Genomic DNA, 26,754 nt, shown 5'->3' on the forward strand with positions numbered 1-26,754 from the left:
GTAAATACTAGAAGCTCTGGTCATACTTCGGAAGGGCTGTAGACCAGAAGATAGAGCCCGTGCATGGTCAGGGTATTCCAGACTAAGGCCACAGTTTTGCAAAGCCTCAGGGGAGAAAATATCTGTGTTCTGGAAACCCTAGTTATTCAGTAAGACTGGATATTAGTGGAAGGCCAAAAGATGAAGAGGGAGACGCAGGGACTAATGCCTTGTAAGAAATGCAGAGGAGTTTGGGTTTTAAGTAGGGGGTAGAGTGATCCTAGCTGTCTTTCAGAAAAATTATTCTGGCTACTGAGTAGAAAGCAGATCAGAGATAGGCAAGACTGGACATGGGGAAGCCAGTCCCTAACATGGTTGCAGAAATCAAGTCAAGATTTAACTAGGGATATGAGAGGTATTAGCAGAGGAAGAAGGGCCTGGTGATTGAGGGTGTGTTGAGGGCAGAGATGAGGAATCAAGGAGGACTCAGGGGAGTCAGGTGATGCAAGGCCCTCGGTGAGGGAAGAAGAGTAAGCTGTGTGGCAGCATCAAAGGGCTTCCTGCTTCGTCAGCCCATAACCTGAGCTGGTCAGGTCTAGTGGAAATCTGGCACATGCAGTACTTTTGTGTTTCTAGGGTGCATGGCATTCTCGCATAATTGGAGTATCTGATTAATTTGAAATTTCTTTGAGAATTTCTATCATATGGTAAAAGGGAGTTTAAATTAAATGCAAAGCCCATGGCCTGAGAGAGGCCCCAGAGCACACGGTCAGGCAGGACCAAATTCACAGCATTCATTCTCCCATTCCTCCCCAACCCAGGAACGTGTCCCAGCACCTCTGCTCTCCTCAGGGGAGAACCAGGATCAAAGGCCTGAAAATTTCTGGGGAATGAAAAGCGAGGTGTAAGGACTCGGTACCCCGGTCTGCGGAACATCTCACAGACTCCAATTATCCTTCAAACATGGCTTGCAAGGCAAAGGTGGAAGCAGATTTGTAAGCAGCTCCATTTATTTGAGTAAATAGCTCGTAAATAAATCATTGGTAAACATTACAAAATTAAATACATTTTCCAAAGCTTGCCAGTATACATAAAATTCACAAACATAGTTCTTTTAAAAAATAAAATATGTTCAGAGCACCCTTGTTATAAAATGTCTGACTCCTGTCCTCTGACAGGGCTGCCTAGAGATGCCTTACAGTAGGTGGGGTTTCTGTGGGGAGGCGGTGGGGGCCTCCGGGGTGGGGGAAAGGGAGAGTTTCTACTCTGACCTTTTACCCAGCCCACATCTGTCTGAATTTTGACCCTTCTTCAAGGAGCTGATCTATCACTGGGGGGCAGGAGCCCTAAGCCTAGCTCCAAGCAAGGAGGCTGGGGTGCGTAACTAGGGCCAGGAGCCAGAATCCTTAGCACATGCCATTGAGAGGAGCCAGAAATGCAATCTCCACCATCCTTCCAAAGCAGCCAAGGCTCCTATATCAACTTTCTTGAAAGCAGGGGAGGCTTTCTCACCTCTTACCGTGTTCAACCCTCCGTTGACCCGCTCTGGTCTAATGCTGCCCAGGCATGCATTTGACCAGAGCTATTTCTGAGGAGGAAGATATGTGATTTGCTAACTTCCTTAAGACCTGCTTTCATGGACAGAGAAGAATACACAGTATTTGGTTGAAAGCAGAGAGTTAATTGCTACACAGTGCTCCCTTTTTCCACTGCGAGATACCCCTCGGCGTGGACATTTCTCTAGAAATCTGAGTAGTTCTTCAAATGAAGGGTTCATAAAATTTTAAAATACCACGAACGAGGCAAGAAGTACATGACCTGGCAAAGCATCTCAATGAATGAAATAATGTGAAGTCCATGAATTAAGCCCTTGACCAACTCAACTTTTTGTGGCGTAGCTCATTAAAATAACGGATATGCTGAATTCTTTCACTTTGGTGCAGAAAGTGAATGCTGGAGGTCAGCAGAAGTCACATGAAGAATAGCTAGTGGCTTCTTGAAAACCCATGTGCTGTGACCTCCAATTAAAGGACAACCACAAGTGTATCCCATCAATGTGAAATAAAACCCACGTCTACATTTTAACTTAGTTGCGTGTAGATATATACAAGTACAAGAAATTTGACATCTGAGACAACTGTACAACTTAAGAAAAAGTATTACCAAACGAGTTGTGAGAAAACCATCATCCCTGTATAGTTAGGTTCTAAACCTGCGATTTCTCAAAGAATATGCTGCTGGGATCAACCCATTCCTGCGTGTCTGCCTGGTTTGATAACCCCTGGTCGTGCTGAAACCAAAGACCTGCTGGTCTTGCTATTAAAATAGTACACTAACAAAACCTCCCCAAACAAAAAAGGAACACTCTTGAATAAATGTCTAATAGACACCCACCCCCCCAAAAAAAAAGTTTCTCATAAGGGCAACTATGCTTTAATAAATGTCTTCATGAAGCCCAAATCCCAGGACCTTTCTTTGTCTCTGGGAGAGTTGCACCCTGTGCCGGAATTACACGGTCTTCTTCTGCGGAGGGCTCAGCTTCCTCATGCCTCTTATCCGAGACAGCAGCTCCTGGATAAATTCCTAGAAGAGAGCAGAAGGAGTTAATATGACAGGCTCACTCTACTACAATTGGGGATTAAAATCTGCTTGAAGTCATTGCGATCAACGGTCAACGGCAGTTATCTTGGGTTGATAAGTTTGGTGGGAGGTGTCAAGCCCAGGGGCTTCAGTAGAGGACATTTTTAAGCAAATGAAGCGTGCTTGAACCTCATATCACCATTAATACCTTCTCCCTTTTGGTCTCTTTGGGGGAGAAACACAGGCTGCCTTCACTCACTGACATTATCTACATGGCCTCTGAAGGCACTTGTGGTTTAGACCAGCCTTCTCAACCTTTAATAAACCTTTTATCTGAGCACACAAGTCACCCAGGAAACTTGTGGCTTCTGACTCAGTAGACCCAGGCTGGGGCCAGAAATTCTGCATTTCTAACTGGCTGCAAGGTGATGCCCATATTAGTCTCTGGACCACGCCTGGAAGAGCAAAGCTGGACCAGTGGTTCTCAGATGCAAGTCCTCATCTAAATCACCAAGGGAACTTATGAAATCACAGAGTGCTGGGCCCAAGAATTTCTGATTCAGTAGTTCTTGGGATGGTGGTTGCGGGGATTCCTGAGAGTGTGCACTGCTGACAAGTTCTCAGCAGACACCTGCTGCTGGCTGCTGGCTCTAGGATCGTTCCGAGAACCACTTATCTAGATCTCAGAAGAGTCTTCTGACTTCTCTTGACTGCAAATCAGTTTTTTAAAAAAGCCAGAAACATTTTACATTTACAATTCAGTATATTCAAACACATACCTGCAATAAAAATCTAAAGAATGAATACTTAATATATAGAATACACCCTCTATTTTCTATTCTAATTTCATTTAAAGGGGTTGCAGAGGGAGATCCACTAAAATGATTCCATGTCCTAGTCACAGAAGAACACCCAAAGACTAAAGAACAATCTAGAATAATTCCTATGTTATACCATCAGGAATCTTTCCTTGTCGCCTTCTGTTTTAAAATATTTGCTATCTAAACAGTCACGTTTGTTAGATAACAATTACTTTGTCTTTCTATTTTGTATGTCACAGACAAAGAGGAAAGCCAGACTTTCTGATCAATAAGTGGCATTCGCGGGTACATCAGAAATTTAGCGAGAGTGAAAACACTAAGAAATCTTCCTCTCCATTTGGCCTTCTGAGAAGCCACGCTCAATCTCCCCTGCCAGTCATGAGCTCCCAGGCCAAGTGATCCATCCCAGCAACTACCCTCTAGCTCTAAAACACAATAAGCTTAAACATTCTGTATTTTGTTAGCCACCGAAATTTTAAACGTTTTTGCTCTTATAAAGTAGTATGTGCTTTTTCTAGACAACTTGGAAAATATAAGTCAGCAACAATTACCCCTCAGAACAAACACTAATATATTTTCCCCTATGGAAATGGATTTTTACCTAATTAAGATAACACTGAATAAATATGCCCTTTTCTTCAACATAGCATTATGCCACAAGCTTTCTCCCACAACACTAAATAGCCTTCCTAAAAATTAATTTCCATGATTATACGATCTTTTATTATATGGATATTCTACCATCTGCTTAATTCCTCCATTATTGGATATGTGGTTGGTTCCAGACTTTTCAGAAGTAGAAACAATGTTACAATTAATATCTCTGTGTATAAATCTGTAGTTTTGAATATTCTTTTTGGAGAGCTTATCCAGAAAGGCGTTTTCATCACCATCATTTCTGATCTTGGGCAGACTGCAACACATATGAGGCCCTGTTTTAACTTTCTGAACACTATTTTATTTAATTTAAAAAATTCTTAGGATAAACTAAAGCCAACTTTTCACACTTACATTCAGTTTTCATTGTGTCAAGTTAAGTGCATTTCCTGTTTCTCCTCTTGCTATATGGTTTTGACAATATAATATGAAACATATACTTTCAGTTTCTTTGATTTGGAGCCTTCTACTCAAATGAATTCTGTAAAAAGTTCCTGCATTTGAGTGTAGATCTCCTTCTTTTTTCTTTTAAGCAAAGTTCAGAATCACAAATCCCATCACTTATCTTGTTAATAACTAGTAATTCTTCTGCACTATTTCTATAGCATATTTTTCATAAATCATTATAAAAATAAAGATTAAAGATTGTAAGAAATAATATATCCTAAACTACAGACCTTTCTTCTTCAAGACAAAAGTAATTTGGTAATTTAAATAAAATTCAAATTATCTCAAAAAATCTATCATGAGGCATATTAATCTCAGTGATTAAAAAGTTTAATAAATAGGGGCACCTGGGTGGCTCAGGTCTTGTCCCAGGATCCTGGGGTCAAGCCCCACATTGAGCTTTTTGCTCCGGGGGGAGCCTGCTTCCCTCTCTCTCTCTGCCTGCCTCTTTACCTACTTGTGATTCTCTGTCTGTCAAATAAATAAAATCTTAAAAAAAAGTTCAATAAATAACTTGTATTTATAAGAAATTAACATCAATGAAACTCTTAAAATTTTATATCAACTAATTTATGTCTCTAAGTTAATATACTGTATTACACATATTTTAAAGCGTTCATTAAATTTGTATAATGAGGTAGTCCACTGAGTTAAAAAAATAGCAAGACCAGGACTTATTCCCCATATAGAAACTTATGCAGAAGGATTTTAATGATTACAAACAATTCTCAAAGAAGACCCAAGAATCTCTAATCAAAAAATACTTTGATGGCTCTTGTTCCTATTACTCAAAAATTCTCTATGTAAATAAGAACCTAGCTCATTTACTTCCAAAACAGGTCACGCAGCCTTGGGTTTTGGACACTACTTGAGTCAGAGAAGGGCTGCCCCTTGGAGGAAATGACATCTGATGTGAGACCTGCATTAACAAAGAGAGGCCAGCTCAGAGAAAGTTTGGGGGTCTGGGTCACCGCACACATTCAAAGGTCCTGCAGAGAAACAAGCAAAGAAGTGGGTATTCCTGGCAAAAAAAGGCCAAGACGAGTTGGGGGTGGAGCCATGCTGGGGGACAGCTTGCCAGGGTCTTGCTTTCTGCAGTAATATGGGTCAAGGCCAGTTCATGGGTTACCACCCATAGTTTGTAAGTACATCATGTAGACCAAGGCTAAGAGATGCTGTAGCCCCCAACCACATATACAAGTAGTATAAATTTAAATAAATATAGATACATCTTCATAGCATATTTATATATAATATATATTTCTGTATTCTATAATATGAATGACATAGTGTGACTACTTAAATGCAAATCAGTTAAAATAAAAACAATTTAAAATTCAGCTCCTTATTCACACCAGCCACATTTCAAATGGTCAGTAGCCACATGTGGCCAGTGGCCACCATAGTAGACATTGGAGCTATAGAATATTTCCACCATTTCAGAAAATTCTATTGGATAGCGCAGGAAGCAATGTTTTGAATCTTAAGGCTCGATGAGATAAGCTTGGAGGAAAGTGTAAATGGAGGGGAAAAGAAGGCTGAAGACCAAGGCCAGAAGCGCCCTAGGAAGCAAGGTCTGGAAGAAGCACGGGCCCAGCAAAGGAGACTGAAAAGGAGAAACCAAGGAGAAGGGGGAAAAACCCAAGACAGTGTGTTGTTAAGAAGTCTTCTACTTTTTTGGTTTCTTTTATGCAACATAATTATTTCGAGATTCAGCCACACTGTTGGGTTTATTTATTAAAATAGCTCCTTTTGGTTGAGACTGCAATCCATAAATCAATTGGTGGAAAAAAAAAATGAATGTTCTCAGCAACGTTTTCTAGATCTCAGTGTACAGAGATTACACATCTTTTGTCAGATTTATTCCTACGTGTTTAAATTGTTGCTGTTATTGTAAGTAGTATATTTTTATTCCAATTTCCAACTGTTGCCAGCCATAGATTTTCATAGATTTACCTCACATCCTGCAAGCTTGTTGAACTCCCTTGTTTGTTCTAGCAGCTTTTTGTAGACATTTACCTTTTGCAGATGTTCCTTCTAGAGTTTAGAACTTTCCCTTCTATTCCTAGTTGGTTGAGAATTTTTAACCACAAATAGAGAGATTGCATTTTTTCCGGATGTTTTTTCTGTATCAACTGCATAATTATAGGAAGGGCTTTTTCCTCCTAGTTTCTTAACACAGTGACTTACACTGATTGATTTTTGATATTTTGATATATCTTCTAAGTATATATATGTACTGTTACATTCAATTGGACAAAATTTTCTTTAGAAATTTTTCAGCTATGTTCATGTGGAATAGTTGTCTACATTTCTTTTTTTATGTCTTCGGTTTTAGTATCAGAGTAGGGTTGTCCTCATAGAATGAGTTAAGAAGTATTCGTTCTTTCTCAAGTTTCTGGAAGACCTTGTATAGAGTTCGTATAATTTCTTCCTTAAATGTCTGGTAAAAATTCCCCTGTGAAGCCATTTGGGTCTGGAGGGGTTTTTTTTTTGTTTTGTTTTGCTTTGTATTGGTAGGCTGTGTCTTTCAAACCATTTGTCTATTTCATAGATGTCGTTGAATTTATTGGTATGAGGTTCATAACCTCGGTAGAAACTGTACTGATGTCATCTCTCTCATTCCTGACATTGATAATTTGTCTCCTATCTTTATTTCCATTTGGACTAGAGGTTTATCAATTATATTGCTCTTTTCAGAGAATGAGCTTTTGTTTCACTGATTTTCTTTATTCAATTTCTGTTTCATATTTCACTGATTTCTGCTTTCATCTTCATTATTTCCTTTCTTAACCTTACTCTGATTTTAATTTGTTCTTCTTCTTCTAGTTTCTTAGGTGTATTTTAAAGCCATTTATTTGAAACCTATTTCTAGTGTTATATATATATTCACCTCTAAGCACTGCTTTGGCTGCATCTCACAAATTTTGGTATAATGGGTTTTGACTTCATTCATTTCAAAATCATTTCTGATTTCCCATTTGATTCCTTCTTTGGCCCAGTAGTTATTGAGGAGTGTGTCATTTAGTTTCCAAATATTTGGGGATTTTCCAGACATCTTTCTGTTACCGATTTCTAACTTAATTCCATTATTCAAAGAATGCACTTTGATTTGAATCTTTTAAAATTTGACACTTGCTCTGTGGCCCAGAATATGTCTGTCTTGGTGAATGTTCTGTGTGCATTTATAAAGAAACAGGCTAACTTCAAGCAGACCTTCTACCACTGTGTTCATATGGTCGCCTGCTATGTGACTTGTACACATAGAGAACACACCAAAAGAAGGGATGAGCAAAGTGGTTCCCCCAGATGCAATATTTCTACGAGAAAATGACAGCCTAACCACAAAGGTCATGATCTTTTGTGATACTCAAAAAATGACCTGCATCACTCTTTTTTGACCTTTTAATCCCCAGCTAAAAGGATAGGTAAGGATGGAGGCAAACTCCCTGGTGGATGTGGGTTCTGTATCAGGATCTGGCTCTGGTCGAGCTCAGTCTACAGAAAACAACGGGAATTCATATTTGCTGAAGGTCTTCTCTGTGTAGCCTACTTATACAAACCACCGTATTGGATCTAAAGCAGTTTTATCGTGTCCATTGTACAGATGAGAAAAATAGATGCTCTAGTTCATTAAAAGTCCTTGTCCAAGGTCACAAAGCAAATATTTTGAGTTCAGGTCTCCTGAAGCAAGTTGAACTCCATCAATAGGTACCAAGCCCCCACCATGTGCCAGACTCCACCCTACTTGCTGGGATGTAGAGGAAGGGAGAGGCCCCGCCTAACAGGGGCTCCCAGGCCAGCAGGGAAGGAAGACAGAGAAATAGGTTCTGTCCACCTAAGACACGAGCCACAGTGCTAAGTGTGTATGTGACAGTCCTGCGGGCAGGTGACAGCACACACCGGCCCTGACCAGCCCAGGCCTGGGACCATCCCTGCCTCTCCCACTCTGCTCTCCCAGGGGATGACAGGCTAAACGAAGGTCATAATTCTAGGAGACTTTGAAAGATGAGAAGTTCTGTATCAATACAAGGAATCTAGAATCTAGAACTACTGCCCTGGAGTGATGGCCCAGCTTCCTCTCCCTCCTCCTCCTCCTCTCCCTCCCCCTCTCTCCTTACAGGTACCCTTTTTATTAGCTGAAACAGTATTTTAGCAAACTGCTGGAATTTTAAAGAGGCAAACAGACATTGCCCTGATCCATCATTTCAGAATGACTGGCATCTGTTTTGTTAGGCCACCTGAGCAGTTTTGTCCAAATGCTCTCCAAGATCCCAGGTCTGCAACCCATCTCCACCCCCCCCTCGCCCCCCGCCGCAGCTGCACTGTCTCTGTGGGCTGCTGAGGGCCAGGCTGTGCTCAGGGCCCCAAAACTTGCCTCTTGTTAAACACCTCATGGGGCGCCTGGGTAGCTCAGTCAGTTTTAAGTGTCTGCCTCCAGCTCAGGTTCTGATCTCAGGGTTCTGGCATCGAGTCCCCAGTCAGACTCCGTGCTCAGCAGGCAGTCTGCTTCTCCCTCTCCCTCCACCCCTCTCCATGCTTGTGCTCACTCTCTCTCTCTCAAATAAATAAAATCTTAAAAAAAAAACAACAACAACACCTTTCTAAATGACTCTGGGCCCCTATCCCCGACCTCAGTCCTGGGTACTACTTTCGTATCTGAGCTGAGAACACTCTGCATGCCCATTTCACCCATTAACCTACCTGAGGACGACTCCTTCCCACAGTACATACCTTTCTATTTTGTCTGGCATAGTGCCATGCTCTCACAAGCACTGAATTTCTGTCTGGGGTTCGGACACAATTCATACTTACTGGGCACCCTCTATGTGACGAGCACTCTGGGCATTTTCATGTACTGTCTCATTTAATCCTTATAAGTGTCTTATAACATAGGCTCAGAGAGGTTTAGAGGTTTGCCCAAGGTCACAGAGCTACTGAATGGTCAGACTAAGGTGCAAACCCTACCTTTCTATAAGCCATTAGAAACCTGGTCTCATCGCCAGGGAATGGTCTCATCTTGTATCATGATGCCCAGGGGGACATCTTTTTTAGTAAGCAACCAAGATGGGTAAGTTTAGTCTAATTACAAACCAAACTAAAATGACTTCAAGTGTGTGTGATAAACACAGTGATCCTTCAGCGATTACCCATGGGGAAGGGCTGACCAGAGATGCAGAGGACTGTTTCATAGGTAAGTTCCGGAAATCTGTCTCCAGAGCATGAACCTTCCCTCCATTCTGCTCAGTCTCTTCCCAACACATAAATATCTCAGAAGCCCTAAGTTGCTGCCTTCTAGACTCTAGCTAACTCAAAAATTAGAAAAGAAGAAAAAGAGGAGGAGGAAGAGGATGGAGCAAAAAGGAGAGAATGAGAGAAGGGAAAAAGGAAGAGGAGAGGGAAGCTGGAGTATTGACCTTTCTTCTGCCCATTGAAACCCAGGTTCTGCCCAGCCAGCTCTGACTCCTCGGGGCTCCCCACAGTCACGTGCCCCTGCCAAGCTCTCTTCATCTGACCCTGCTAAGGCCACTCTCTCTCTCTTCCTCTTCCATCCATTCATCTTTCCTTCTTTTCTTCCTTTCTTCCTTCTTCCCTCCCTCCTTCCCTTTCTTTCTTTCTCTCTCTCTTTCTTTCTTTCTTAGAGCTTGCCCCCTCTCCTCTACATTCTCTTTGTAAGTCTCTGACTTCCACCCCTCACTCCTCTTTTTTGGCCTACTTACTTCTGCCCCCTGACCTGCTGATGGAATGTGGGCATTCTCCAAAGCCTGGTTCCCAGCCTTCTCAAGGCACTGGCTCTCAGTCAGCCATTTCCTCATACTCTCAGGCCTCCTCTCTGTCTTCCCCCTTGAGATCCAGGCCTGCATTTCCTGTGGCTCCCAGAGGTCTCCACAGGGAAGTTCCATGGGCACACCAGTCTCAAAACGACCAAAAACAAACTCACTGTTACCTATCCTTTCTTCTAACTGTCCCTCACCCTGAGGAATTCACAGTTTTTATTATTGGGTCCTGAACAAACCATCATAAAGATCTCACTTACCTCCCAATTAATCTATAAGTTTAATGCAGTTCCAATGAAAATATAAATATTTAAGAATAGTCACGATTTTTTAAATTAACATATAATGCATTATTTGCTTCAGGGGTACAGGTCAGTGAATCATCAGTCTTACACATTTCACGGCGCTCACCATAGCACATACCCTCCCTGATGTCCATCACCCAGCCACCCTCTCCCTCCCCAGCCACCCCCTCACCCCAGCAACCCTCAGTTTGTTTCCTGAGATTAAGAGTCTCTTATGGTTTGTCTCCCTCCTGATCCCATCTTGTTTCATTTTCCCCTGCCTTTCCCCCACCCCTATCCTGCCTCTCAAATTCCTCATATCAGAGAGATCATATGATAATTGTCTGTCTCTGACTGACTTACTTCGCTTAACATAATAGCCTCTAGTTCCATCCACATTCTTGCAAATGGCAAGATTTGGGGGGGCGGGGGGTTGATGGCTGCATGATATTTCATCCTATGCATATTGAATAAGAAAATCCTGGCCCTTGCTAAGAACTGATTATAAAGCCCTGGCAAGGGGCACCTGGGTAGCTTAGTCGGTTAGGCGTCCACTCAGGTTGTGATCTCAGGGTCCTGGGATCAAGCCCCAGCGTTGGGTTCCCTGCTTAGTGGGGAATCTGCTTCTCCCTCTGACCCTCCACCATCTGCCCCTGCTCATATTCTTCCTCTCTCTCTCTAAAATGAATGAATAAAATCTTTAAAATAAAATAAAACAAAATAAATCCCCAATAATTGTGATAGTGTTCGGTGATAGACAAACAGCAAGTTCTGCATATCAGAAAAATTTGATATACAACACAAGATGATTACCTGTCAGTGGGGGTAAGGGCATAAGGATGGACTGATGCGTAATAAATGGTACTAGAACAACACAGCTAAGGTAAAGTTAGATCTCTATTTCACGCCATACACAAAAGTAAGTTCAAGATGATTTAAATATCTGGATGTGAAAAATAAAAGTGAAAAGTTTTAGCAAAAATTACAAGATGATTATCTTTTTTTTTTTTTTTTAAAGAGAGAGAGAGTTCAAGCTATGGGGGGAGGGGCAGACAGAGAGAGAGAGAGAGAGAATCTTAAGCAGGCTCCATGCCCAGCACAGAGCCCAACCCTGAGATCATGACCTGAGCCGAAATCAAGAGTCACTCACTCAACCGACTGAGCCAATCAGGCACCTGAAGGAGACTGTCTTTAAGACACGGGAGTAGTAAAATCTTTCTTAGGTGCACATCTTTTTAAAAGCATAAGCCATAAAGGATGTCACGGATAAATCTGATTTCAATTAAAATGTAAAGCTTCTATACGCTAAAGACAACACAACAAAATAAGCTTCACAGTTTGTGAAACATATTTGTAACCTACACAAAGGTCAAAGGACTGTTATCCACAAAATATAAACAACTCTTAAAAATCAATAAGAAAAACACAAACAACTTGAAAGTAGACAAAGGATTTGAAATGGAAATCCCCAAAAAGGAAACATAAACAAATAATAAGCACACGAAGAAAAACATGTGTTCAATCTTACTAACGAGCAGTCAGGAAAAGGTGTGCAAAAACAACGAGATCTCATCAGATTGGCAAAAAATTTTACTGTTTGGCAATCCCAGGTATGGGGATGATGAGGTTAAAGGAGAATTCTCAGATTCTGCTGGTGGGCATGCAAGCCGGGGTCAACCTTTAAGAGCAACTCCATTTCTTGGTATATTCCTTGGAGACTCATTGTACACGAGTCAACAGATCAGGAGTTTTTAATCACATCATTATTTATAATAATAAAAAACCGGACACAACATAAGTGAGTGTCAGCAGAAGAAGGGATAAGTACATTAATACATCGGAATGTCGCACAGCAGTGAAAATGAATGAACCAGAGCCTCCTACGTCAGCAGGAGCAAATCTCAGAAATCTAATATTGGGCAAAATAAGCAAGCTAAAGAAAATTTGCAAAACATTACTTACATAGTTCTACAGCATGCAAGATAATCCACATGCCTTTCTGTCGCTCCTGCTTCATTGCCAGAGCCCCATTCCTGTCTTCCTAGCATGGTGTGTAATATACAAGAGTTCCTGGGCAAAGGTTTGCAAAGTAAAGGAATACATGTGTGGACTCATTAAATCACACCACAGTGGCAGTGAGGGGAAGGAGCAGAGAGGGGAGACACTAGCATCCCTGAGCACTAATTCTGCGTGTGTGTGCATGCACGGGCATGTGTGTGTGTCGGGGGGGGGTGGTTGTATGAAGTATCTATTGGCCCCTACTACTATGGAGGAAGGTTCTAAAGGTTCTCCTTTAAGCACTGGAAAACTAGCCAATGCGGGGGAGTCAGGCAAGATGAGAAGTATCCGGGGAAGCGTGCAGCCCAGGAAGAGTGTGTGCACACATGGGTTCACATGCACATGCACACATGCACAGAGAGCTTAAGGAAACAATAGAAAGAAACGAAACAGTTCCAGTGACCTCATAAACCTGACTACATAACACGCAGCCCCCTGACTGATGAGAGACTTCAAAGAGCCAAAGCATGTTTGTGAAGGGATCTGGCAGCAGCCGTGAGAACAGACGGTCTTTCCTCGCTCCGGAGTTTCTGCCGGGTGGCACTGTCATGGGACACGGCTTCCCAGTGCCACGTTCTGCTCTGAGCTCTCATCCCCACATCCCTCCTGGGCCCCGTGGCTTTCTGCTTCCACCCCCTCCCGCCTGCCCCGGCCAAGACCCTAGGCGGCAGATGGACACTCAGTCTGTAATTATCACCGTGGCCAGGCGTCTGGGACCTTTCCCTTGTCACTCACAGTGATTCATGTTCCATTCATTGGTGTTCTGCACTGCCGTAACAATGATGGGTCCAACGGAAAGTAGGAAAAGGAGAAATCACAGTATCTTTGCAGATCACTGCTTTGTGCATAATTAAACCAGCTTCTGTCATAATTTCAGCATTTAGAGTCATTTAAAAAGACAAATGGATATTATATGGCAGCCCTTGAATTATAAGTCTTTCCCCACAAAAGGACTTTTTGAAAGATATGCTTAAAACTGTTGCTTGGTGCATAGTGTCACCAATCACAATAGTTGTGTAGATAATGTGAGCTCCCATAAAAGGCGCCCAGCAGAACTCTGAACCCGCTTTTCCAAAAAATATCATCCACCCTTGATACAGAGTGCAGGATGGAGTGGAGAGAGAGAGAGAGCAGGTGAAGATTCTGAAGGTTGGGATCCGCGTGGCTCGGTGACTCCCCCTTGTGCTGTCCCTTCTTTGTCACCCCAATCAATGCACCAGTCACTTCCTTAAAAGGCATATTCATAGGGAGCATCTGCTGAGTCTCACTGCCCGACGACAGCAAACCCAAGTCAACCGACCCAACTTTTACAGAGCAACCTGACAGTTCCCAAAAGCCTGACATCCATCAGAAGACGTGGGGATCAGGCAAAGCCTGATCAGGGGGAGGGAAAGAAGAATTTCTAAGTCCACTGAAGTTTAGATATGTGAGGGCGATGGAAAGGTAGTACTCGCCTCTTTTAAAAGTGATGGCAACACCTGAGAACTGTTCTAAATGGTAAAACCTCCCCGTCTGAAGAACCAACCAGGCATTTAGAAAACTCACAGTGTAAGTTTTTATCAGCTTGCGTACGCAGGTCACACATAGGCAGGCCGTGAGTCAGCGCTGACAAACAGCTTTGGGGGGGTCCCCAGCCCTGTGCCCCCCAGCCAGGATTTGCTCCCCGCCATCTGAAGCATTTCAGCAGAACCCAAGTGCCAGCATCACTCCCGGGTGAATATTTAACTGTCCCCCTCCTTTTAGAGGGGTAGGGAGAGTGTTGTTTATCTTTAGAGAGGTCCGTCTGCGCACCGTGCACAGCAGAACGGTCCCATTTTCATGATCTGAAAAGAGGTTTGTGAAATCTGTTACGGGGAAGAGTTTGTACCTGCTCTCATTATAACCCCTGCTGCCCATGGAAATTCCGGAAGGTCGTAAGCGCATCTTTGTTGTTTCCTTCTTTCCTTCTTCAGACTTAAAGCCACTTGACACTGTTCTTCAGACTTAAAGCCACTTGACATTTTTGTTCTTGACTACCCGCCTTTAGAGATTAATTTGTTGTGCTGGTGAAAGCGGTCCCATTAATCTATTTTAGAGACTTGGGCCACTGCTCTTAGACTATTTTGTACCCGGAGTCTAACCGTCATTTGTAGGTGGCATGACAGTTTACCTGCCCTCCCCACACTCAGCCTCTCCAGCATTCAATTCTTCCTTCACTTACCAATGACTGGCTTCTCAGAACTAGTACGCCTGCTATGCGGACAATGTAAAATAAAATCCACATCAACAATCCCACCACAATAAACCATCAGTGGAGTAAATCCAGCAGAATTTTAATCTCTAACTTTATAATCACTAAGAAAAACTGAAGTAATTTTATCAAGGGCCCCATTATCAATGGGAGAGAATATTACTTGTTACCAACACCTAAATCTTGTTAAAATGACATCTTACTGAATTTACAAGCGGTGAGATTTGTTTCTGATTATGACTCCCTTTGCTAATGATCTAGAAATCCAAAAGTCATGTTGTCAAATTGTCTTTAACTGGCGTTCTTTCTTCTGTCCAAATTAAGTCCAAACCCAAGAAGAGAATGTGGAGCTGTTTATACTTTGGGTTGCTCAGCTTTGAAAAGATGTTCATTCTGAATTTAATGAAAGAGGAAAAGGCCATAAAATCACCATCAATCGTTCAAAAATGCCAGTCACTTAAAGGCCACTGTCCTTGAAAACCTGTTCCACACCTCCATCATGTGTTTTTTAAAAGTACTCTCTCTCTTCGCAGATGACATGATTCTTTATATGGAAAACCCCAAAGACTCCACCCCCAAACTACTAGAACTCATACAGCAATTCAGTAACGTGGCAGGATACAAAGTCAATGTACAGAAATCAGTGGCTTTCTTATACACTAACAATGAAAATACAGAAAGGGAAATTAGAGAACCGATTCCATTTACTATAGCACCAAAACCATAAGATACCTGGGAATAAACCTAACCAAAGAGGTAAAGGACCTATACTCGAGGAACTACAGAACACTCATGAAAGAAATTGAAGAAGACACAAAAAGATGGAAGACCGTTCCATGCTCTTGGATTGGAAGAATAAACATTGTTAAAATGTCTATACTGCCTAGAGCAATCTATACTTTTAATGCCATTCCGATCAAAATTCCACCGGTATTTTTCAAAGAGCTGGAGCAAATAATCCTAAAATTTGTATGGAATCAGAAGAGACCCCGAATTGCTAAGGAAATGTTGAAAAACAAAAACAAAACTGGCGGCATCACGTTACCCGATTTCAAACTTTACTACAAAGCTGTGATCACCAAGACAGCATGGTACTGGCAGAAAAACAGACACATAGACCAGTGGAACAGAGTGGAGAGCCCAGATATGGACCCTCAACTCTATGGTCAAATAATCTTCGACAAAACAGGAAAAAATATACAATGGAAAAAAGACAGTCTCTTCAATAAATGGTGCTGGGAAAACTGGACAGCCATATGCAGAAGAATGAAACTCAACCATTCTCTTACACCGTACACAAAGATAAACTCGAAATGGATAAAAGACCTCAATGTGAGACAGGAATCTATCAGAGTCCTAGAGGAGAACATAGGCAGTAACCTCTTCGATATCAGCCACAGCAACTTCTTTCAAGATATGTCTCCAAAGACCAAGGAAAAAAAGCGAAAATGAACTTTTGGGACTTCATCAAGAACAAAAGCTTCTGCACAGCAAAGGAAACAGTCAACAAAACAAAAAGGCAACCCACGGAATGGGAAAAGATATTTGCAAATGACAGTACAGACAAAAGGTTGATATCCAGGATCTATAAAGAACTCCTCAAACTCAACACACACAAAACAGATAATCATATCAAAAAATGGGCAGAAGATATGAACAGACACTTCTCCAACGAAGACATACAAATGGCTATCAGACACATGAAAAAATGTTCATCATCACTATCCATCAGGGAGATTCAAATTAAAACAACATTGAGATACCACCTGACACCAGTTAGAATGGCCAAAATTAGCAAGACAGGAAACAACGTGTGTTGGAGAGGATGTGGAGAAAGGGGAACCCTCTTCCACTGTTGGTGGGAATGCAAGTTAGTGCAGCCACTTTGGAGAACAGTGTGGAGATTCCTGAAGAAATTAAGAATAGAGCTTCCCTATGACCCTGCAATTGCACTGCTGGGTATTTACCCCAAAGATACAGATGTAGTGAAAAGAAGGGCCATCTGTACCCCAATATTTATTGCAGCAATGGCTACAGTCGCCAAACTGTGGAAAGAACCAAGATGCCCTTCAACGGATGAATGGATAAGGAAGATGTGGTCCGTATACACAATGGAGTATTATGCCTCCATCAGAAAGGATGAATACCCAACTTTTGTAGCAACATGGACGGGACTGGAAGAGATTATGCTGAGCGAAATAAGTCAAGCAGAGAGAGTCAAGTATCATATGGTCTCACTTATTTGTGGAGCATAACAAAAACATGGAGGACATGGAAAGATGGAGAGGAGAGGGAGTTGAGGGAAACTGGAAGGGGAGATGAACCATGAGGGACTATGGACTCTGAAAAACAACGAGAGGGTTTTGAAGGGGCGGGAGGGTGGGAGGTTGAGGAACCAGGTGGTGGGTGATAGGGAGGGCACGTACTACATGGAGCACTGGGTGTGATGCCAAAACAATGAACACTGTTATGCTGTAAATAAACAAATAAAAAAAAATAACCATCGTTAATTACTGGGGGGAGGGGGTTGGGTTCCCTGGGTGGCTCAGTTGGTTAAGCAACTGCCTTCAGCTCAGGTCATGATCCTGGAGTCCTGGGATCGAGTTCCGCATCAGACTCTCTGCTCAGGAGGGAGTCTGTTTCCCCTCTAACCCTCCCCTTCTCATGCTCTCTCTCTCACTCTCTCATTCTCTCTCTTTCAAATAAATATATAAAATCTTCAAAAATAATTATAATAATTACCGAGGGGGGCATCTAAAACCAGACCTATATGGCTCATCCTATAATAGCATCTACCTCGTCTTTCCCTATGTCACAATTATTGTCATCATCGTCATTATCACTCTTCTCATGGCCATCCCGCTTCTAAGAGTGTGCAGTAAAGAATTTCACCTTGCCCCAAAAGAGGTCTAGTCTTTGCCCTCAGTTCCTGGGAAGCGAGCTATATAAGCCCTTGGACTGTCTTGCCTGATAAAAGAATCTTTGTTTACCCCAGGGCCCTTTACCCACACTAGAGAGTCCAACAGTGTGATTTATTGGGGGAGGGGCTTTGGGTGATGTGATATCAGCTCAGTATACCAAGGGAGTGGTGACTGAAGTCAAGCTCATGGGCAGTCTACGTAACCAAGTCCCAATAAAAACTCTGGGCGTCAATGCCCCGGTGAGCTTCTTCCCTGGTTGGCAAGACTGTACACAGTGTCGCACATCATAGCTGAGAGAATCAGTGCTGCCCAGGACTCCACCGAGAGAGGACAGCTGGAGGCCCCGTGTTTGGAACTTTCCTGGACTCTGTCCCATGTACCCTTCCCTTGGCTGATTTTCATCTGTAGCCTTTGACTGTAATGGAATGAAATGATGCATATAGAAGCACTCAGTGAGTGCCATGGGTCCTTCTAGCACATTGTCTATGTGAACTATATGAACTATATGAACTATGTGAAATATGAACATGGTCTTGGTGACCTCTAAGCTTACAATAGGTGCTGGAAATGAGGATGGGCTTGTGGACTGTTCCCTAACTCTGCAAAACATGCTGAATAAAGACTGAAAGAGACATGTGGAGTTTTGCTCCATGTCTGCATGTCCTCGGCAAGCTTACTTAACCCTTCTGGGTTGATTTCCTCAAGGAAGACAACCTGAACCAGGTTTATAAGTATTCCAAAGGGGTGCTGGTGCTGACCTAGCAAGAGTTCAGAGAAAGGCAGTGAGAGGTAGACAGCACAGATGTGGACTCAAATATGGGTCCAAGTGCTAGCTTTAGCACCTCCTGGCTCTTTCTCCCTGGGCAGAGGACGCCTGGTGCCTAAGGAGACCTCAGGGAAGTGTGTGAGCAACGGGCATATGTGGGCCAAAATCCTTTTGGCTACTTGGTAAATCTACTCCTGTTTCTGGTTAATAAATCCCAGTCCTTTATTACTAACCTAATTACACTAAAACATAGTAAGGCTTTCCTAGCCAATGGCTACAACCTCTAGAATGTCATAGTCATTGATTCCAGGCTTTCCTTGGAGGCTCCCAATGTCCTTACTCTTTGGGAACATTGTTCTAAAGCTAACAGCTTCCAGCAGGTCTATTTCAACTCATTAATCCAGCATTCAAGCTCTCTTCCTCATCCCAGCCCCAAACTGCAGTCTTTCTTGAGGAAACCCCATGAGAGCGGAGAAGAAAGAAGGTCTCTCTGCATGGAGTCACTCTGACCTGTTTATAATGGAGTGAAATGGCTATTTCCTTGTCTTTCTCTAGCAAGTGTGGAGCCACTCAAAGCACATTCCAGTAGGCAGTTTGGTAACTAACTTGGAGAACGATGGGATGAGCTGACATCCTGGCATTTCTGGCCTTTTATTCCTATTTTAAAATCCTTTGAATACTTAATTCTCACCATAGTCAACTGTGAACTTAGGAGAGACTGTTTTCTCAATGGATGCCCAGGTTCACGGCGTTATCTAAGTCCCCAGATTCATTACAGGCACAAAGATGTTCAATAAACATTTGCTGAGCAAATGAGTAGAGAGAAGATAGCAAAACGCCAAGCCATGTCTCCTCCAGTCACACATGCAAACTTTCTGTTTTAGAAATACCCAGTTTTTCTCTTCTGTCCACTGCAATGAGCTCAGAACAGGAGCTCTGAGCACAACCATGACTTCCACGTATACATAGCTGAACGATACTTTGCAGGACAGCTTAAAATGCTAAATGGAGCAAGACCAATGTGAGCGGGGTGAGTAACAATGGGCCCCACAAAAGTCGGTCAGAAAAGTGAGATGCAGTCACCAAGATGCCATGGTGAAAGAAGGAGATCCTACCTTCCCACCATCAACATGGGGAGAACAACAACACATGCCTGCCTTTTGGAAACCACTGGTCAATTTCTACTGCAAACCACCATCAGACATCCATTTCCTGCACCGTCATGTGTCTGTGACATTTCCGTGACCCGACAGATAACTGGGACCCAGATATGCCTCTCACCACCTACTCATAGGTAGTCATCCTGTGTAAAAGCCTGATGCATATCAACCTACAGGCTCTGATTGCTAAATGCACAGAAAAAAAAAAATATGATGTTTATCAGAGAACAATGGCACAGCCATCATCAACTATAAAAAGAGATTCCTATGAGTCCATTGACTGGACTGACAACTCCCGTAATAGATGGTAAGACAGATGCCCTCAAGCCCAAATTAAATGTATTTTCTGTCCACCATAGCAGTAAGTGGAAATGCTCCTGTGTGATCCTAAGATTTGAAAACCATGCAAAGTAAGAATGAGAAATAGGACAAGAAGCTCTTCCCCAGCCTGGCTAGCTGGCCCCAACACCCATCTTAGATTTCTATAATGTTCACCAGGCTGTCACTACTGATCATTCAAACCCAAATATCAACCAAAATTAAATGACTCCTTTTCCTCTTGCATTATATAGAAACATTATTTTTCTACATTTAAATCAGCTCTGTTTTAGTATCAGCTACATCAGAAATGTCATTTGGGGGGAAAAAATTAAAACACCATTCTTACTAATCAACCACAAATACATTAGTGTGGTGACCACAATTACATCGCTGTGTCTTGAAAGGCCAAGTCAGAAAAGATTTGCACATTGAGAGTCCACAGCTAAGAATATGAATCAAAATGAGAACATACAAGTTCTTTTTTGATTAACCAGGGCCCTCCCTAAAATGAAACCATGGACCCAAAGCACATGACACGCCAAAAACAATACCACTTCTGTGAAATTAGCAAGTTCTTTAAAGTGCACTCTTCAAACTGAATAATTCAAGATGTCATTATTGGCGAACTGGGGCATTTTGCATATTTAATATGTAATGGAGAAATATTACCTTATATAGAACAAGATTTGACTAACACATGTCAAGCTTTATGCTGGGGGCTTTTGTACATATCCTGACTTCTCCAACTATTAATTATACCACCTCAGGCAAATGACATAGCCCTTCTATGTCTCAAATTCCTGATAACAATAGTGTGAACCTCATAGTTTTGTTGTGGAAAAGAAATAAGTTAATACATGTAATGTACTTAGATCAGTCCCTGACATGTGCTTAGTAATTATTGAGCTATTATTATTATTATTATGATTGCTATCTCTAAAATTATCAGTGCAAATACTGGTTATGAAAACCCAGAGAAGGGGTTATTGCCTCCATTTTACAGGGGAGGAAATGGAGGCTCAGAGAGGTTGAGAAAATGCTGAAAGTCACACATACGTAGTGCTGTTGCTCACATAAAACTCTTGTCTTAGAGGGTGCCTGGGTGCTCAGATGGTTGAGCATCTGATTCTTGATTTTGACTCATGTCATGATCTCAGGGTCCTGGGGTGGAGCCCTGGGTGGGGTTCCACGCTCAGCGGGGAGTCTGCTTAAAGATACTCCTCCCTCTCCCCGTTCCCCACTTGCATGCTCACTGTCTCTCTCTCTCAATCTTGCTTTAATTTTAAAGAGTGTTGAGAGTCACACTTTAAAATTTAAAATTTTAAAATCTCTCTTAAAATTAAAAAAAAATTTGAAAAAAAGACTCTTGTCTTAAAGTCCAGTCTTCCCATGACCCACCCCACCTCAGCAAGGAGACTATAAATAAATGTCCCCGAATCAGCAGAGATGTTTTCCTTACATTGGTTAACTTCAAAGTGACAATAAAATTGTATGCAAATTCCTTTGATGAAAAAAATAGCACCTTCAGAATGGACTACTTTGAAAAGAACATTGTTAATTGGTAGGCACTTAGTTGAGATAGGACAAAGTCCTTTGATGTCCTAAATGTCTTTCCAAGTCAAGTAGCTTAGGGAGCCAAGCAGGGGGAAAGAATGAGCACAAAATCAGGTGTCTGAAACTCAGGGTTGAGTCTTCCCTTTGCTCACTGCTGTGAGGTCAGAGACAAAATAACTTAACTTTCTTCTTCAGGTCATGATTGTGAGGATTAAATAAGATAATGTTTGTTACTGCGATGTGAACTCTAGAGCTTTGGGAAAATAATAAGGTATAATTTTGATCATCGTAACCCAACTGCTAACCTTTTCTGAAATGACCCCTTTAATGGATGGATGAACTTGACTGAAATTCCTTAGCATTTGTCACCATTTCCATTTCTAGAAACCATGAGCTAAAGGACACAGAGAAGTTCACAAGTAAATGCTTTTTCTTCTTTCTTCCTTTGGAACTCCAAAGAGAATTCAAATATTACATCTTTCATCTCTTAAACCTCATCATAAAAACCAGATGAGGAATACTTTTGTTCTGGGGGAAGCAAGACTCATCATTTTCATTTAACTGCCTGGCTGTTAACAAGTGTGAATATTTTGTTTCCTAGATACTGCAACAACTGGAAGAGAATAGGTCTCGTGAAAGTCCAATCTTTCTACCTAAATACTAGAACATGAACTGTCCCACTAGGAGGAGAAGTGAAGAAGGGAACGATTAACTGAGTAAAGGGCACGTCTACACCGAGTCTGGATCTACTCTCAACAGCAACCCTCCCACACCCACATCACACGTGATCAGTGACACAATCTATCACCTTTCTTGACGATTCTACTATTCTTGTTTAACCTTTCACAACAATTTAATGTAACTCTCCCAATATCGAATTAATTTCTTTTTTTAAGATTTAATATATTTATTTGAGAAAGAGACGGAAAGCACAGAGGGAGTGAGAGGGAGAAGCAGACTCCCCACTTAGCAGAGAGCCCAACGCAGAGCTGGGAGCTCCACCCCAGGACCCTGAGATCATGACCTAAAGGCAGACGCTTTAACCAAATGAGATACCCAAGTGCCCCTAATTAATTTAATTCTTCCGTTAATTCCCCAGAAAACTATAAACAAAGTTCTTTTCCTAAAAAAGCTGATGGTGAGGTCTCTTGCCTCTATCCTTGTCCTTGTTTCCAGAAAGCCTCTAATCCAACTATCAACTCCTCAAGGAGTTTATATGGTCAAACTCTTAAAAAAACAAAAACAAAACCTGAATCTTTTCAGTAAAAAGGTGTTCAAATAGTGACATTTTGAGTTGAGTTGGGACCACTTCTGCGCACACACACCACCACCACCACCACCACCATCACCAAAAAAAGTTGGTTTGTAACCTAATCACTCCATGGCGAGACCCACCAGTAGACAAGCTGTGCTCATGCTACACGGATTTAATCAGCTTACTGGGTCCTAACGCTCATGGACACGCTGCCAAAAATAGGCAAAGACAGATGAAAACAGAAAGAAAAAAAGTGAGATTCAGAGAAAACAGAGACCACACAGGGAGCAGAAAAATCTTAAAAAAAAAAAAATCAAACATTTGTGAATATCCTCAAAGAGAAAAAATTTATAAAATGTGTCCATGAAACACTAAGAAATAGTAAAACAAAACAGTGAACAGAGATCAAGAAAGTGCTCTTAAATATTAAAAATAACACAGCTGAAATTTTATAATATCAGTAAAAAGCCTAGATAGTAAAGTCAGAAACCTTTCAGAAAGTAGAATAAAAAATTAAGGAGATGGACAATGAAAGGAAAAAGGTAAGAAATTAGAGGCTCATTCAAAAGACGTAATATCTAAATAACGGGAGAGACAGTATTACAGAATACTGAGGAAGAAATTGATAATAAATAAATAATCAATTGATTAATTTTTGAATAATTGAAATACATATAACTACAGACTAAAAGAGTTTGCAAAGTACCCAGCACATGAATAAAAAAGGACCCACACGGAGGCATATCACCGTAAAATTTCAGTGTGGATAATCCTAAAGGTAATTGAGGGGGGGAAATAGGTCACATACAAAAGTCTGAGAATGGAAGTGGCATCAGATTTTTTAATATGAGAAATGATTAAAAAACAGGGTAATGCCTTAAAATTGAGTTTTAATAATAAATTTTATCCCAGAATTCTATACCATCCAAACTATTAATCAAGATACATTTTTATACATGCAACGATTCAAAACATTTACCTTCTATGCATCTTTTCCCAAAAACCTACTGGAGGATGTACTCCCACAAAAATGAGGAAGACTGGGATTTAAGAAACAAAGCATCAAACAGGACAACAGTGAACAGAAATCTTATTATAGTAGCTACTCAGTAGACCCCGAGAATAACTTTTCCAGATTGTTGCATAGGGGCACCACGAGGAAAGCCTGGGGTGGGAGCATAGTAATGACAGGTTTGAGTATACACAAAAGATACTACCTGTTGGACCAAGATATTGGAGAGTTCTTTAAAAAATAGCAATAGGTACTAGACAAAAATAAAAGACAAGATAGCATGAACTCCAGAAAAAAACAAAGAGCTATACAAAAAAGGAGCAATGGTTATATGTTACTGTTTGGCTTAGCAGTGAAAAATATCTGTTTAAATCATAATACAATGAACCTTGACCACTGATTCAATAAAATACTGATCAATAACTTTATCAAGGGGATGGAGGGAAATGAATTACAGGGAGAGTGAGGGAGCTATCATATTTCCATATTTCCATATTTAGGAATACAAGAGTAAATAGTAGGAAAACAGCCAAAAGTGTTGATGTATAAATCTATTTGAATATAATATATAAATATAAAATATATACCTTTAGGAAGAGGGACTGAAGAAAGGGACAGGCAATGTTATATTTCCTTTATAAGCCTAGTTGTATATTTGGCTTTCAAAACTATGACTTTATGCTACATTGATTTAAAAATATACTTAATATCTTTACAATTTTAAAATTAGAATTAAAAATCTCTATGATGGCAAGATGCAATCAGCATAAAGGAACACTGGAGACTATAAGAATAAAGGTCAAGTAAGTAACTGGCCTCAAGCCAAACAATCACAAAACACCGTATTCATTTAAATCTTATACACTCTTGTGGAAGTATGCTTTCCTCTCACTTAGTAATTACATCACTTCGAAAATCGGAAGTCCTAACACCACTGCTCCGATGTTGCGAAAAACATCGGATGGATTTCTAATTTCTCTGATTTATCACAGGAACAAATGAAAAAGACTTCCTTTATAATCTTTCCAAGATTGATCAAATCCTTAATTTCTACACCATACTTTTACTCTTTGGAGTATACCTTACATACTTTGGTCTAACCAAATTAATACCCACAGTTTATACTAATATTTATCCACTTGATGGTAAATATGCAAACACAGCATAAAACTTCTTCCAATAAAAGCAATTCTTCTGAATGAGAGACTTCACTTAATGTTTCTTAAAAATGCATATCTATATAATAAAAGAATGCATTCTCCGGTTACAGATCTAACACTTTACTAACATTTTCCTAAAACACTAACATTTTACTAAAACGATTCCAAACCCTCTCATAATTACCTTTGAATTTGGCTTTTGGGGATAACTGGGTGATGGGTGTTAGGGAGGGCACTTGATGTAATGGGTGTTATGCACAACTGATGTATCACTAAATTCTACCCCTGAAACTCATAATAGAGTATATGTTAATGAAATCAGATATAAATAAATAATTTTTTAAAAAGACAAGCAACACACCCAATTCCATTAGTTTTGAATCTTCCTGAACCAGATATGCCTGGGCATACATTTAAGGAAGTTAATACTAGTCAAGCATGCACTTGACCTACGGGTAAGAATAATTCCTTAGTGTACACATAACCAAACCATGTATTGTTGTTTGGCTTTAAAAATATGCAAACTGGCTTAATAAAAATGAATTCAAACACAGCATTTAGGAAAAGCGATTTGTTTACCTCTGTTGGTTTGTAGCAGTCTACAAGAGCTTCCTAGAATAAAATACACAGAAGGTAAGTTTGATTATTTTAAAATCCATTATCATTTTAAAAGTGAAATTAAAAATTATTTTCTCTTCATGGTGTTCTTCTACACATGGTAAATCCAGATTTTCTATTGACAATCTGACTTTATTATGACATATATGTCATAATGACAATATATATGACATATATATACTGACAAATATGACTTTAACTCAGCACCCGTTGGGTCGTCTTGAAGATATCGAGAGTTGTGCATTCCTACGCACGAATGCCTTTCACTCTTCAGAACACACACGTGCCTTTCCTTCGGTCTACCAACTGGTTAATAGTAAACCGTATATGCTTAAGTCGAGACAGCCTGTGGGAAACGGTAATGATTAGCCGGGACATGGAAAGCCAGGGGTCTGGCTGTGATTCCTCCACAAACTGCCATGTCACAACCCACCAGGCCTCAGTGTCCTCGCCTGGAAACCAAAGCGGGTGGCCTGAGTAGCTAAAGCCCCTTCAAAGTTCTTAATTTTATAAAAAACGTTTTATAGGCCACTACATTTTCTGCAGAACCTGGTGCCTGCGTTACTGTTTCTAACTTTCGTAACTAGATGCTGTTGCGTCCCAAGTAAATCTACCAACAAGGAGTGATCACTAAGCTGAGACTGTTCACCGCAGGAGGGACACTAGTAATTATTAACACATGGAACACATTAATACATTAAAATGTGTCCTTTTGTTGCCTTTAGAGATCACTTGCCATTGGTGATGACCAACGGCCATTAGCAGTAATTATCAGTGAACACTAAGAGCCATGACAGGGCAGAAGCTAATTGGTTTTAGACACTCCCAAATGCAGATATTAAAATGATAGATCTGACCTCCTGTGGGAAGGGAAAGAAGTGTTGTTTTGCTCTGGACTGAGGAAACAGGAGACAGCTTCAACATCCACTGTTGTACGAGGAGGTTACCAGGCAGGTGTACCCTAACAATATTTCTTTTATTAGGTTGTAAACAATCTGCTCTAAAAATTGATTTCATGAGTGAAAGGATCCAAAACCGGGAGACCAGAGTCCTGGGCTTGGGCGCCCCAGATCCAGCCCAGCCCCTCTCCTCTCACATAACTGTGGAACATCACTTCCTGTCCTGGCAAATGGATTTCTGGAAGCAAGAACCAG

The 26,754-nt window shown here is 41.1% G+C and overlaps 1 protein-coding gene across 1 annotated transcript in view; it reads right to left on the minus strand.

Moving 5' to 3' along the window:
• Positions 1-992: 992 nt before the first annotated feature.
• Positions 993-26,754, minus strand: part of PPP1R14C (protein phosphatase 1 regulatory inhibitor subunit 14C) — an 83,524-nt gene continuing 57,762 nt past the window's right edge. Inside the window, exons 3-4 of the mRNA XM_046005640.1 lie at positions 25,562-25,594; positions 993-2,562 (exon numbers count right to left, since the gene is read on the minus strand). Of these exons, the coding sequence (XP_045861596.1) occupies positions 2,488-2,562; positions 25,562-25,594 (108 nt within the window). The 3' untranslated portion in view covers positions 993-2,487. The remainder of the gene's footprint in view (positions 2,563-25,561; positions 25,595-26,754) is intronic.

This window comes from Meles meles, chromosome 5 (assembly GCF_922984935.1).
Source record: "Meles meles chromosome 5, mMelMel3.1 paternal haplotype, whole genome shotgun sequence".
Taxonomy (NCBI): Eukaryota; Metazoa; Chordata; class Mammalia; order Carnivora; family Mustelidae; genus Meles; species Meles meles.